The 15,434-nt window shown below is 38.9% G+C and overlaps 1 protein-coding gene across 8 annotated transcripts in view; it reads left to right on the top strand.

Annotated features, from left to right (window-relative positions):
* Nucleotides 1–15,434, top strand: part of LOC133659064 (neural cell adhesion molecule 2-like) — an 831,315-nt gene that overhangs the window by 734,621 nt on the left and 81,260 nt on the right. For 4 of the 8 annotated variants that reach the window (XM_062061746.1, XM_062061795.1, XM_062061804.1 and 1 more), the window contains 2 exons: nt 18–225; nt 15,176–15,310. In XM_062061746.1, coding sequence (XP_061917730.1) covers nt 18–225; nt 15,176–15,290 — 323 coding nt within the window. In that variant the 3' untranslated portion in view covers nt 15,291–15,310. Of the gene's footprint in view, nt 1–17; nt 226–312; nt 480–559; nt 600–15,175; nt 15,311–15,434 lie in introns of those variants that run through there. The other 4 variants (XM_062061766.1, XM_062061755.1, XM_062061776.1 and 1 more) reach the window with 4 other exon arrangements.

Here is a 15,434-nt window from a genome sequence, read left to right as displayed (position 1 = left end):
CTTCCTCCGTGTCTTAGCAGAATCCCTGTTCAGCGGCCTGGGCCTCGGTGCGGTGGTGGGCCTCGGTCTGGGAGCGCTGCTGCTGCTGCTGGTCCTGGTGGACGTCAGCTGCTTCTTCCTGCGCCACTGCGGCCTGCTGATGTGCATCACCCGCACCTTGTGCAGCAAGAAGACCGCCACCAGCGGGAAGGGCAAAGAAATGGAGGAGGGCAAGGCGGCCTACTTGTGAGTGTTCTCGGTTTCTAAAAAAAAAAGTGTCAACAATTAAGGGGCGTATCCTTGTCAATGTATCCTTGTCATTCATGCTTGCAGCGGGAGCATCTGCTGTGGGTGTCGCGGCCTCTGGCTCACAATTACATTTATTCCCCTTCTTTTTTTAGCTTGAGGATTAGAAGGAGTTCAAGCATAACGCTAAGATTCTGAGTGACCTATTCCAAATCAAATTATTCTATAAAAGGCTGAAGTTTTCGCAGAAATCTGACTAGTGGATCTCTTATTACATACTTTGTGCAAACTTTTTTTTTGAACAAGAAAAAGAAGACTTCTTTTTGCCGTTTAGGTACACCTACAACAGCCGCCCGAGCGCCTTTTCAACCACAGTATGTCTCTGATAATGTCTTCTTCACTAACATGTTCCCCCGTTGTGAGTGCATGTACATCTTCATCGCAGGCATGTCCTCAATGTGTCTTCTCGGTCTTGGCGTGCATGGCAAATATTGTTTTGCTTTGGCCAAAGTTCCACAACTAGTGGATAAGCGAGATATGTTGCATCATGTTATGCGATTGTGACGGCTTGAATACCTTTTGGCTTCACACAGGATGCACCTGTAAGCAAAAAAAAAAAAAAAAAAGACCACCAACATACAGTGGAACGTTGTATTACGAAGTTAATTGGGTTTTGAACTAGGTGCCTAAATCAGTGGTTCTTAACCTTGTTGGAGGTACCGAACCCCACCAGTTTCATATGCGCATTCACCGAACCCTTCTTTAGTGAAAAATAAAATGTTTTTTTTCAAATTCAAGACAAAGTTATATGTTTTTGGTAACACTTTAGTATGGGGAATATATTCTAAGTAAGTGGTTAGGGTTAGGGTTAGGGCCAGGGTTAAAGGGTTAGGGTTATAATAAGGCCATGCCAAATAAGGCATTAATAAGTTCTTAATAATGACTAGTTAAGAGCCAATATGTTACTAATTTGCATGTTAATAAGCAACTAATTAAAGGCCTACTGAAACTCACTACTACCGACCACGCAGTCTAATAGTTTATATATCAATGATGAAATCTTAACATTGCAACACATGCCAATACGGCCGGGTTAACTTATAAAGTGCAATTTTAAATTTCCCGCTAAATTTCCGGTTGAAAACGTCTTTGTATGATGACGTATGCGCGTGACGTCACTAGTTAAACGGAAGTATTGGTACACCTTTGAATCCAATACAAAAAAGCTCTGTTTTCATCTCAAAATTCCACAGTATTCTGGACATCTGTGTTGGTGAATCTTTTGCAATTTGTTTAATGAACAATGAAGACTGCAAAGAAGAAAGTTGTAGGTGGTATCGGTGTATTAGCGGCTGGCTGTAGCAACACAACCAGGAGGACTTACTTGGATAGCAGACGCGCTAGCCGACGCTAGCCGCCGACCGCACGGATGATCGGGTGAAGTCCTTCGTTTTTTCCGTCGATCGCTGGAACGCAGGTGAGCACGGGTGTTGATGAGCAGATGAGGGCTGGCTGGCGTAGGTGGATAGCTAATGTTTTTATCATAGCTCTGTGAGGTCCCGTTGCTAAGTTAGCTTCAATGGTGTCGTTAGCAACAGCATTGTTAGTCTTCGCCAAGCTGGAAAGCAATAACCGTGTAGTTACATGTCCATGGTTTAATAGTATTGTTGATTTTATGTCTATCCTTCCAGTCAGGGGTTTATTTCTTTTGTTTGTATCTGCGTTTGAGCCCGATGCTATCACGTTAGCTCCGTAGCTAAAGTGTTTCGCCGATGTATTGTCGTGGGGATAAAAGTCACTATGAATGTCTATTTCGCGTTCTCGACTCTCATTTTCAAGAGGATATAGTATCCGAGGTGGTTTAAAATACAAATCCGTGATCCACAATAGAAAAAGGAGAGAGTGTGGAATCCAATGAACCCTTGTACCTAAGTTACGGTCAGAGCGAAAAAAGATATGCCCTGCACTGCACTATAGTCCTTCACTCTCACTTTCCTCATCCACAAATCTTTCATCCTCGCTCAAATTAATGGGGTAATCGTCGCTTTCTCGGTCCGAATCTCTCTCGCTGCTGGTGTAAACAATGGGGAAATGTGAGCAGCACTCCAGCTTGTGACGTCACGCTACTTCCGGTAGGGGCAAGGCTTTTTTTATTAGCGACCAAAAGTTGCGAACTTTATCGTCGTTGTTCTCTACTAAATCCTTTCAGCAAAAATATGGCAATATCGCGAAATGATCAAGTATGACACATAGAATGGATCTGCTATCCCCGTTTAAATTTTTAAAAATTCATTTCAGTAGGCCTTTAATGGTGAATATGTTCCCCATACTAAAGTGTTACCATGTTTTTTTTACTGGTGCACAAAATGAACCGTGCATGAACATCACCTTGTTCAAACAACAAAACCAACACAGTGCATAAACTCACAACAAATTGCACACCTGCAAACCAGTCTGACTTCTGCTGTTGCCGTATCCGTAATACGCCGATAGGGAGAAGTTTTTATTCACACGATGAGTCGGGTGTGTTTTGACCGCCGCCGAACCCCTGAGGCCGACTCACCGAACCCCTAGGGTTCGATCGAACCCAGGTTAAGAACCACTGGCCTAAATGGAAAAGTTTGTATAGTGAAGCATATTTCTCCATAAGAAACAGTGTAAATATGAATAATAGGTTCCAACCTCGACAAAAGTCCATGTTTTGGTAAAAGTTTGTACACTTTGATCAAAATATAAAACTCTATACAGTACTGTATATCAAACAAACATAAGGCGGTGATGGATCGACTTTCAATTTAATAACAAAGCCAAAACAAGATCTATCTGAACTGTCCTTTTTCACAGCCGCCCTACCGACACACACACACACACACATAAACACAAGGACCACCCTTTCTAGATATATAAAGATGGTATGTGAGTTGGGAATTATATTTATATAGCGCTTTTCTCTGGTGACTCAAAGCGCTTTACATAGTGAAACCCAATATCTAAGTTACATTTAAACCAGTGTGGGTGGCACTGGGAGCAGGTGGGTAAAGTGTCTTGCCCAAGGACACAGCGGCAGTGACTAGGATGGCAGAAGCGGGGATCGAACCTGGAACCCTCAAGTTGCTGGCACGGCCACTCTACCAACCGAGCTATGCCGCCCCAAACACTAACACTTTAGTATGGGGATCATATTCACCATTAATTAGTTGCTTATTAACATGCAGATTAGTAACATATTGGCTCTTAATTAGTCATTATTAAGTACTTATTAATTCCTTATTCTGCATGGCCTTATTATACAACTTCCCTCAATAACCTCAAAATTATTGCTTATTAGTAACCCTAACCCTAACCCTTATATGTTCCCTTAGTGTCCAAATAACTCTAAATTAAGTCTTTGTTACTTAGAATATGTTCACCCATACTAAGGTGTTACCATAAAGATTTGTATTTACAACATTAATAATATATACATACTATGCAAATATAAAAAAAGCTTGTTGTGAAAAATGAGTTGGAATTTCACAAGAAAAAGGTCACAATTTCACAAGAAAAACTTAGAATTTTGGCAGTATTATAATAAACGTCGTAATTTTACTGCACGCAAGTCCAAATTTTACAAGAAAAATTTAACACGTGTGCAATATTATGATAAAATTTGGAATTTTACTCGTTAACAATCGCAGTTTTACAAGAAAAGCTTAACATTTTGACCATTTTTACGAAAAGAGTCGCAATTTTACTGGCCAATATTATATTATTAATCGGAATATTACTTGGCAAAATTATGACAAAAGTCATCATTTTACTCAAAAAATGTCACTATTTTACAAGAACAACAAAAAAATTGGCAATCTTGTGATAAAAGTCAGAATTTTGTATGACAAATGTCACCATTTTGCATTAAAAAGTAATACTTTTACATAAAAAAATAATAATTTTACAAGAAAATATTGCAATATTACAGAAACAGAAAGAATATGAGAAATTGTTCCCAATTTTATAAGAAAAAAGTCAACACATTGTGAGAAAAAGACTGCTTTTAGTTATTTTATTTTATTTTTTACTTTTTTGTTTGTAATTGGTTTTTAATCTTCATTATTTACTTCAAGTTATTACAGTATGTCTCTATATTAATATATATATATATATATATATATATATATATATATATATATATATATATATATATATATATATATATATATATATGTATATATATATGTATATATATATATATATATATATATATATATATATATATATATATACATACACACACACTTGTTATTACATATGTTGGCCAGAGGGGGCACACTCCAAATTTTTACACACACTTGTTATTTCATATGTTGGCCAGAGGGGGATCACTTTTAAAACCGACACACAGTCAATTTGAAAAATTCCTCCTTTTTCATTAACCATAGAGGCGACTAACTTAATATTGTACACAGTGATCACATGTGAATGAAGGCCATACTTACTCAACAGCCCTACATGTCACACTACGGATGGCAGTATGAACAACGCCAACACTGTCATAAACCTGTGCCATATAGTGAAACCAGACTAAACAACAATGACAAACACATTTTGGGAGAATATTTTCACCGCAACACAACATAAACACTACAGAACAAATTCGCAGAATTCCCTGCAGCACCAACTCTTCTGGGATGCTACAATATATAAACAAACACCATTGGTGGATTGATGGAGCTCACCGGCAATAATGTAATGATATCAAGTACAGGCACGTATCAAGTCAATACTACTATGATTACGTCAATATTTTTTGGCATCACTTCTTCTTTCGTTTTAAAAAAATTTATATTATGTTTATAAACTCAGGAAATATGTCCCTGGACACACGAGGACTTTGAATATGACCAATGTATGATCCTGTAACGACTTGCTATCAGATTGATAACCACATTTGTGGTATCATCCAAAACTAATGTAAAGTATCTAACAACAGAAGAATAAGTGATTATTACATTTTAACAGAAGTGTAGATAAAACATGCGAATACCATATTCCCGGCGCCAATTCAAGGAAATACGGTATGCATTTTCGGCCGGTGCGACTTATACTCCGAAAAATACGGTAAGTTAAAACTTAAAGTACCACTGGTAGTCACACACACACACTAAGTGTGGTGAAATTACCCTCTGCATTTGACCCATCTCCTTGTTCCCACCCCTGGGAGGTGAGGGGAGCAGTGAGCAGCAGCAATGGCCACGCTCGGGAATCAATTTGGTGATTACAATCGCTATTTATTAGCTCCATGTATAGCAGTAGTGAACAATGGCGACTGAATGGACATCTAGATTGTTTGATTGATTGATTGATTGATTGAGACTTTTATTAGTAGGTTGCACAGTGAAGTACATATTCCGTACAATTGACCACTAAATGGTAACACCCGAATAAGTTTTTCAACTTGTTTAAGTCGGGGTCCACTTAAATTGATTCATGATACAGATATATACTATCATATATACTATCATCATAATACAGTCATAACACAAGATAATCACATTGAATTATTTACATTATTTACAATCAGGGGTGTGGAGGGGGAGGGGGGTAGGATATGGACAGCAAGTAGTGGAGAGAGAGAGATCAGAAGGCATAAGAAAGTATCTGCTTTTGATTGTTTACATTTGATTATTAGCAATCCGGGGAGGGTGTTAGTTTAGGGTTGTAGCTGCCTGGAGGTGAACTTTTATTGCGGTTTTGAAGGAGGATAGAGATGCCCTTTCTTTTATACCTGTTGGGAGCGCATTCCACATTGATGTGGCATAGAAAGAGAATGAGTTAAGACCTTTGTTAGTTCGGAATCTGGGTTTAACGTGGTTAGTGGAGCTCCCCCTGGTGTTGTGGTTATGGCGGTCATTTACGTTAAGGAAGTAGTTTGACATGTACTTCAGTATCAGGGAGGTGTAGTGGATTTTATAGACTAGGCTCAGTGCAAGGTGTTTAACTCTGTCCTCCACCTTGAGCCAGCCCACTTTGGAGAAGTGGGTAGGAGTGAGGTGGGATCTGGGGTGGAGGTCTAGCAGTAACCTGACTAGCTTGTTCTGAGATGTTTGGAGTTTAGATTTGAGGGTTTTGGAGGTGCTAGGGTACCAGGAGGTGCATGCGTAATCGAAAAAGGGTTGAACGAGAGTTCCCGCCAGAATCCTCAAGGTGCTTTTGTTGACCAGAGAGGAGATTCTGTAGAGAAATCTCGTTCGTTGGTTAACCTTTTTGATTACCTTGGTTGCCATTTTATCACAGGAAAGGTTAGCCTCTAGAATGGAACCTAGGTAGGTGACCTCATGTTGATATAGACATCAGTGCATAATAACATGTCACTATCGGTAAAAGTAATGGAAATAGTCATTTATATGCTCACGTTACTAGGAAACGGCGTTATTGGACAAAAATCCCCATCGACCATTAGGCGTGGAAGCTATTGCGGCTCCAAATCAGAAACCGACTCCATGTTTAATTCTGCTTCACTTCATGGCCATTTATCCCATCATTGTGTTTGTAGTCTGCACGTCTGACACTTTGACTCGCACACACAACTTGAGTGAGAGATGTCAGTATTTTTGGCCTGATCCTATTAGCCGAGGAGTGTGCCTGGAGCGTAAGAGGGGCAAACGAGTGGCAGCACCCCTTGTCCAATCTGCCTTTGTATGGAGCTAATGAAACATGAAATTGCTTTCAATGCGCGAGTACGTTTAACATCCACCAATCAAGCGCAGAAGAAACTCTTTCAGGCCGTCTGCAGCTTTCGTGCTTATTAGCTTCTTCACTTTTCGCTCATATATCATTTATCACATAGTTAGTTCAGGTGTATTTGGACAATACAAAATATGTTCTGCATATACCTCCACAGAAAAAAAGAGAGAGATATTGAACTAATTCTGCTGTTGCAACGCTCAGTTTGGACTGACTCTTTAAATGAGTTGAACAATATAATGCAGGGGTGTCGAACTCATTTTAGATGGGGAGCCACATGGAGAAAAATGTACTCCCAAGTGGGCCGGACTGGTAAAATCACGGCACGATAACTTAAAAATAAAGACGACTTCAGATTGGTTTCTTTGTTTAAAAATAGAACGAGCACATTCTGAAAATGTACAAATCATACGTTTTAAAACATCCCTGGATGTCATTCTGACAGTAATATTTCATTTGTGTGCAAATATTTAGAGATGTCCGATAATGGCTTTTTTGCCGATATCCGATATTCCGATATTGTCCAACTCTTAATTACCGATTCCGATATATACAGTCGTGGAATTAACACATTATTATGCCTAATTTTGTTGTGATGCCCCGCGGGATGCATTAAACAATGTAACAAGGGTTTCCAAAGTAAAATCAACTCAAGTTATGGAAAAAAATGCCAACATGGCACTGCCATATTTATTATTGAAGTCACAAAGTGCATTTTTTTTTTTAACATGCCTCAAAACAGCAGCTTGGAATTGGGGACATGCTCTCCCTGAGAGAGTATGAGGAGGTAGAGGTGGGCGGGGTTGGGGTAGGGGGGGTATATTGTAGCGTCCCGGAAGAGTTAGGGCTGCAAGGGATTCTGGGTATTTGTTCTGTTGTGTTTATGTTGTGTTACGGTGCGGATGTTCTCCCGAATAGTGTTTGTCATTCTTGTTTGGTGTGGGTTCACAGTGTGGCGCATATTTGTAACAGTGTTAAAGTTGTTTATACGGTAACCCTCAGTGTGACCCGTATGGCTGTTGACCAAGTATGGCTTGCATTCACTTGTGTGTGTGAAAAGCCGTAGATATTATGTGACTGGGCCGGCACGCAAAGGCAGTGCCTCTAAGGTTTATTGGCGCTCTGTACTTCTCCCTACGTCCGTGTACCACTCCGCACAGCGGCGTTTAAAAAAGTTATACATTTTACTTTTTGAAACCGATACCGATAATTTCCGATATTACATTTTAAAGCATTTACCGGCCGATAATATTGGCAGTCCGATATTATCGGACATCTCTACAAATATTAGGGTATTTTCTTAAAGGGGAACTGCACCTTTTTTTTAACTTTGCCTATCGTTCACAATCGTTAAGAGAGACCTGACGATGGATGTTGTTTTTTGGGGTTTTTTTGCATTCTAAATATTAAATAAATGCGATCAAAAGTCAGCTTATATTGGAGCCTTTGGGAGCCGCTCTCTTTCGCTCTTTAAAGCCCTTAAAAAAAACATCCAAACACCTCCATTAAGGTTTTATATACATGATGTAAGTATATATGTAATGTAATAACATTTAATATTTACATATTTTGATCATTTTAAGCATACGCGGCGCATTAATTTCAAAATTGCATCACAGTGTTTGCTGATTTCTGCTCACTGCAGACTTAGTAGGTGTACTGTCACCACCTGTCACATCACACCGCGACTTATTTAGAGTTTTTTGCTGTTTTCCTGTGTGTAGTGTTTTAGTTCTTGTCTTTTGGTGGCTTTTCCTGTTTTGTTGGTATTTTCCTGTAGCAGTTTAATTTCTTCCCTCAGCGCTATTCCGAGCACCTGCTTTGTTTTAGCAATCAAGAATATGTCAGTTGTTTTTAATCCTTCTTCGTGGGGACATTGTTGATTGTCATGTCATGTTCGGATGTACTTTGTGGACGCCTTCTCTGCTCCCCACGCTGTAAGTCTTTGCTGTTGTCCAGCATTCTGTTTCTGTTTCCCTTTGTAGCCAGTTCAGCTTTAGTTTCGTTCTGCATAGCCTTCCCTAAGCTTCAATGCCTTTTCTTAGCGGCACTCGCCTTCTGTTTATTTTTTGGTTTAAGCATTAGATACCTACTCAGTGGCCTATTGGTTAGAGTGTCCGCCCTGAGATCGGTACGTCGTGAGTCATACCAAAGACTATAAAAATGGGACCCATTACCTCCCTGCTTGGCACTCAGCATCAAGGGTTGGAATTGGGGGTTAAATCACCAAAAATGATTCCCGGGCGTGGCCACCGCTGCTGCTCAATGCTCCCCTCACCTACCAGGGGGTGGAACAAGGGGATGGGTCAAATGCAGAGGACAAATTTCACCACACCTAGTGTGTGTGTGACAATCATTGGTACTTTAACTTTAACCTTACCTGCACACTGCCTTCCGCTGTCGTCTCCATATTGGGATCACGACAAAGCAATTAGCTACCGGCTGCCACCTACTGATATGGAAGAGTATTACACGGTTACTCTGCCGAGCTCTAGACAGCACAGACACTCAACAACGGCACATTATTTGTGGATTATAATTACTGGTTTGCAAAAAATATTTTTAACCCATTTACACTGCAAAAAGTCAGTATTCAAAAACAAGAAAAAAAATTACAAAAATTAGGGGTATTTTATTTGAACTCAGCAAAATTATCTGCCAAAAGAACAAGAAAATTTGGCTTGTCAAGACTTTCCAAAACAAGTAAAATTAGCTAACCTCAATGAACCCAAAATACCTTAAAATAAGTATATTCTCACTAATAACAAGTGCACTACTATATGAGTACGTATTTTATATTGTTTCATTGAAAATAAAACAGCAAAGTCCATTTGGCTGTCATCTGTTTTAATTATGAGACACAATTGTGTCAAAGTCATGATTTTTTTTTTCATGCTTGAAATAAGAAAATAATACTTTTAAAAAGCAGTTTTATACTTGTGAGTGTTGATGACACAGCTTTGCAACAGTTGATGTTCTAGTTTCAAGCATGTTTTACTCAATATAGATCATAACAGTAACAAGTAACAAGCTTGTAATATCTTACTGAGATCATTTAGGACCAAAACCCTTAAAACAAGTAAAACACTCTAACATAAAATCTGCTTAGTGAGAAGAATTATCTTATCAGACAGAAAATAAGCAAATATCACCCTTATTTGAGATACCGTATTTTTCTGACTATAAATCGCAGTTTTTTTCATAGTTTGGCCAGGGGTGCGACTTATACTCAGGAGCGACTTATGTGTGAAATTATTAACACATTACCGTAAAATATCAAATAATATTATTTAGCTCATTCACGTAAGAGACTAGACGTATAAGATTTCATGGGATTTAGTGATTAGGAGTGACAGATTGTTTGGTAAACGTATAGCATGTTCTATATGTTATAGTTATTTGAATGACTCTTACCATAATATGTTACGTTAACATACCAGGCACGTTCTCAGTTGGTTATTTATGCCTCATATAACGTACACTTATTCAGCCTGTTGTTCACTATTCTTTATTTATTTTAAATTGCCTTTCAAATGTCTATTCTTGGTGTTGGCTTTTATCAAATACATTTCCCCGAAAAAATGCGACTTACACTCCAGTGCGACTTATATATGTTTTTTTCCTTCTTTATTATGCATTTTCGGCCGGTGCGACTTATACTCCGGAGCGATTTATACTCCGGAGCGACTTATTTTCTATTGTTTCATTGAAAATAAAACAGCAAAGTCCATTGGGCTGTCATCTGTTTTTTATATGAGACACATTTGTGTCAAAGTCATGATTTATTTTTTTCATGCTTGAAATAAGAAATTATTACTTTGAAAAAGCAGTTTTAAACTTATGTGTGTTGATGACACATCTTTGCAACAGTTGATATTCTGGTTTCAAGCATGTTTTACTCAATATAGGTCATTAAATCTCAGTAACATGCTCGTAATATCTTACTGAGATCATTTAGGACCAAAACCCTTAAAACAAGTAAAACAGTGGTCCCCAACCTTTTTGTAACTGCGGACCGGTCAACGCTCGAAAATTTGTCCCACGGACCGTGGGGGGTTTGTCATAAATGAATACAATCATGTGTGCTTACGGACTGTATCCCTGCAGACTGTATTGATATACACTACCGTTCAAAAGTTTGGGGTCACCCAAACAATTTTGTGGAATAGCCTTCATTTCTAAGAACAAGAATAGACTGTCGAGTTTCAGATGAAAATTCTCTTTTTCTGGCCATTTTGAGCGTTTAATTGACCCCACAAATGTGATGCTCCAGAAACTCAATCTGCTCAAACGAAGTTCAGTTTTGTAGCTTCTGTAACGAGCTAAACTGTTTTCAGATGTGTGAACATGATTGCACAAGGGTTTTCTAATCATCAATTAGCCTTCTGAGCCAATGAGCAAACACATTGTACCATTAGAACACTAGAGTGATAGTTGCTGGAAATGGGCCTCTATACACCTATGTAGATATTGCACCAAAAACCAGACATTTGCAGCTAGAATAGTCATTTATCACATTAGCAATGTATAGAGTTTAAGTTTAAGTTTAAGTTTGAGTTTATTTCGAACATGCAAGCATACAACATGATACATCACAATTTCCAGTTTCTCTTTTCAACATGTTCGAAAAGGAGTAGGAAGAAGCAGAGCTTATTTAATCCTACCCCTTTTCTTTACATAACATTTGCTAAAACTTTTTGTTCACTTCCTGTTCACAATTTATTCACAATAAACTCCATAAGTAATCACAATAAAAATAAATAAATAAATAATAGTAAGAATTTAAAAATAATAATTGGTGAAGTAAGTCATATTTCATATGATGAGATAAGTAAGATTACTTTAAGAGTGTATTTCTTTAAAGTTAAGACTAGTTTAAAGTTATCTTCATTGGAAAATAAGGACATTTCAATGTGACCCCAAACTTTTGAACGGTAGTGTATATATATATATATATAATGTAAGAACCAGAAATATTAATAACAGAATGATTTAATAAAAAATAAAAAAATATATATATGTATTTTTTTTATTTTTTTATTTCTTGTGCTGCCCAGCACCAATCGATCCACGGACCGGTACCGGTTTGGGGACCACTGAAGTAAAACACTCTAACATAAAATCTGCTTAGCGAGAAGAATGATCTTATCAGATAGAAAATGGGGGCGGCGTGGCGAAGTTGGTAGAGTGGCCGTGCCAGCAATCGGGAGTGTTGCTGGTTACTGGGGTTCAATCCCCACCTTCTACCTTCCTAGTCACGTCCGTTGTGTCCTTGGGCAAGACACTTCACCCTTGCTCCTGATGGCTGCTGGTTAGCGCCTTGCATGGCAGCTCCCTCCATCAGTGTGTGAATGTGTGTGTGAATGGGTGAATGTGGAAATACTGTCAAAGCTAAACAAGTATAACCCATTTATCATGTATTATTTTATAAAATAAGCAAATATCACCCTTATTTGAGATATTTAATCTTACTTAGATTTCAGTTTCTGCAGTGTAGGTGAAATGACATCATCTCCCACGGCACACCCGACTGTATCTTACTGGTTGAGAAACACTGATTTAGAGCAGGGGTGGGCAATTAATTTTTACCGGGGGCCGCATGAGCTACCCGAGCACTGCTGGAGGGCCACATCGACAATATTTCAATTAAATTTTGCTCAATATTATTTTTGATATATACCGTAAGATAAATAATAATAATAATAATAATAATAATAATAATAGTAATACTTCAACATAGTGTGTGTAACAGCATTCCATGACTAATATATATAAATTAACATTAATAATAAATGACAGTAAAATAAGCACACGTATGACTGAGGAGTCATAGTGTAACTTTGTGTGGTGTTTGAGTTGTCCGACTTTTTGTGTGGCCTTAAACGCACCAGTGGTTTAGTGCTATGCGTGTTGGTGACAGATGACAAGTTGGTTTTGGCCTGGTTTGTACGGCAGAAAATGACTAGTTTTTCGAGATAGAATTGTTTTACTCATGTTTTTGGTGTGGTTATGTCCGAATATAAACAGTTTTGTTCAATAAAGTGATCGATACAATTCCTGTCCTCGAAGCATCTCGATAGACGTTACAATAATTGAACGGTGTTCAATTGAACGGTGTTGACGAACACCGTTAGGGCCGCTTGTTGTCACTGTCACTCAAAGTTGCATTGCAAAATTACATAGAATAAATATGTTTATTTTGTTTAGAATTCAGATGGGATTTGATTTGGTGCGCGGCATATATTTGCTGCGCGCAGCGGACGCTTGAGCAGTGCGCAATTGCGCAGGCACGCACCTTAGGTGAGGGGACGTTGCTTTGCAGTTTATGTCTTGTTGAAAACACGCCATTCTTCATCAACTTTTCTCTTTTTGGCGTCTCGGGTGTAAACCGTGCATCACTTGTCGCTGCATGTGCACCTTCACTCGCAGGTTACACACGGACACACGCCCATAAATAATACTTTTCAAAATAAAAGCAGCACAGTTGTATTGCGCGCAGGACATAGATGTTTTTTCAACTTTATTTTGTAATTGCAGTTGTTCACATTCACTCACAATCACGCATACGTCCACACGGAAGTAATACAAATAACGATTTTCAAAACAAAAGCAGCACCGTTGTATTGCACACTCGACATAGATACTTTTTTAAATTTATTTTGTAATTTATAATTGGCCTCACGCGGGCCGGACAGGGACGCACAAAGGGCCGGATGCGGCCCGCGGGCCGCAGAATGCCCAGGTCTGATTTAGAGGATAAAGACAATAAACATTGTCGCTTTGAATGTTTTTCTTTCATACACGGTTCAAAACAAACAAACAGGAATAAGAATATGAATATTGTGCTTCCGCCTCTTTAATATCACTGCTGGGTCGTTTTTTTTATAGGGTGCCATTTGGACTTCATAACTTGTAAAAAATAAATAGTTGATTTACCAATATTTTTATGTTCTATTGTATACATGACATATGTAACTTGCTGAAAAACATATTGGTCGAACTCAGGCACCTAAATCATAGTATATTTAGCTATATTAATGAGAGGTGACACACGGGATATGTCCACTCTGTTAAGGACATATGCATAACAGCATACATGTGTTTTCAGTGCATGATTGCCTGTATAATGACTTTCCTATATGGATTGTATATCCCTCACTCTAAGCAGATATATTTTTAGAGCTACATATACATTGTGATAAGTCAACATTACTATATACATGTCCACTCTGTTAGGTTGATGTCCACCGTGTTAGTTGAATGAGGCTAACACGGTGGACATTTTGAGCTAAAGTTAGCCTTCAGCCTGCCTGTGTTAACATAACAGCTAGCATGGACTTGAATAATTGATAAGAAATCTATAATTTCACACAAACATGTTTTGAAAAATTTCAATTTGATTGATCTCCTTATTATTTAGGCCTAACAGAGTGGACACGTTATGTTCAACCACATTAAATTCACTTCATAAAAACATCAACATCAGATAGTAAGAGAGCTAAAAAACCACACAGCTTACCAGAGTTGAGTTTCCCGCCACTGGTGTGATGTTACCTGATGAGAATGATGTCACTGACAAATGTGGTTGTTTTCTTAAAGGGACAGTAACGCAACTTAACAGAGTGGACAGCGACCACAGGGACAGACATAGAACCTTATTTTTTTGTAATTCTTTTTACGATTTTGATAATATACACCATATGACTAAAGAGAGCTTGTCTATGATAATTATATCATAACAAAAAAAAATTAAAAATATATGTTTTTATTTGTTATTTTCTAGATTAAAGTTGAATAAACAGCACCAGGGACATGGCAAAATCGCATAATAGAACTTTAACAAAAGCTTTAAAAAATATATATTCTAATGTTTGAAGCCCATATCACTGTATTTATGATAGACAACAATTTACCATACACAAAGAAACTAATGGAATGAGCAATTGTAAATATTTTGAGAAAATATGACATGATTTATACTGGGGACGCAAAAGGCACCATATAAAAAAAATGACCCTGCTGCTTTCTCATTTCATCTAACCGCTTTTCCCTCATCGCCGTTTGGCGAGCGCTTCCTGTCTGTGGCTCATTGCAACCACGCATCTCACTCCCCCTTACACGCCCCGCCCCCCCGTCCCTCAAATCATTTCCGTCTTTCCATCAAGCCGCGGCGGAGCACGCGCCGACGCGCTCTCACGTGCACGCTGTCCCTTTTCTCGCACCGCAGGAAGCTGCCGCTGAAGGAAGAAAATGGCAAAGAGTCTCTCAAGCCGGATACGATTGAAATCAAATTGCACGGCGACCGCAGCATCCACACAAAGCCGGACGACAGCAAAGCGTAAACAGTGCGGGGGCGGGGGGGGGGGGGGGGGGTGGGGGGGACGTCGGTCCCCTCGCCCACCACCCCTCCACCCCCCCCACCAACCCAACAAGAACATTCGAGACCAAAACCCGGACGAACCACAGCACTGGAACACGGCGGAGAG

Source organism: Entelurus aequoreus, linkage group LG01 (genome assembly GCF_033978785.1).
Source record: "Entelurus aequoreus isolate RoL-2023_Sb linkage group LG01, RoL_Eaeq_v1.1, whole genome shotgun sequence".
In the NCBI taxonomy this organism is placed as follows: Eukaryota; Metazoa; Chordata; class Actinopteri; order Syngnathiformes; family Syngnathidae; genus Entelurus; species Entelurus aequoreus.
This window is presented reverse-complemented; position numbering and strand designations above follow the sequence as displayed.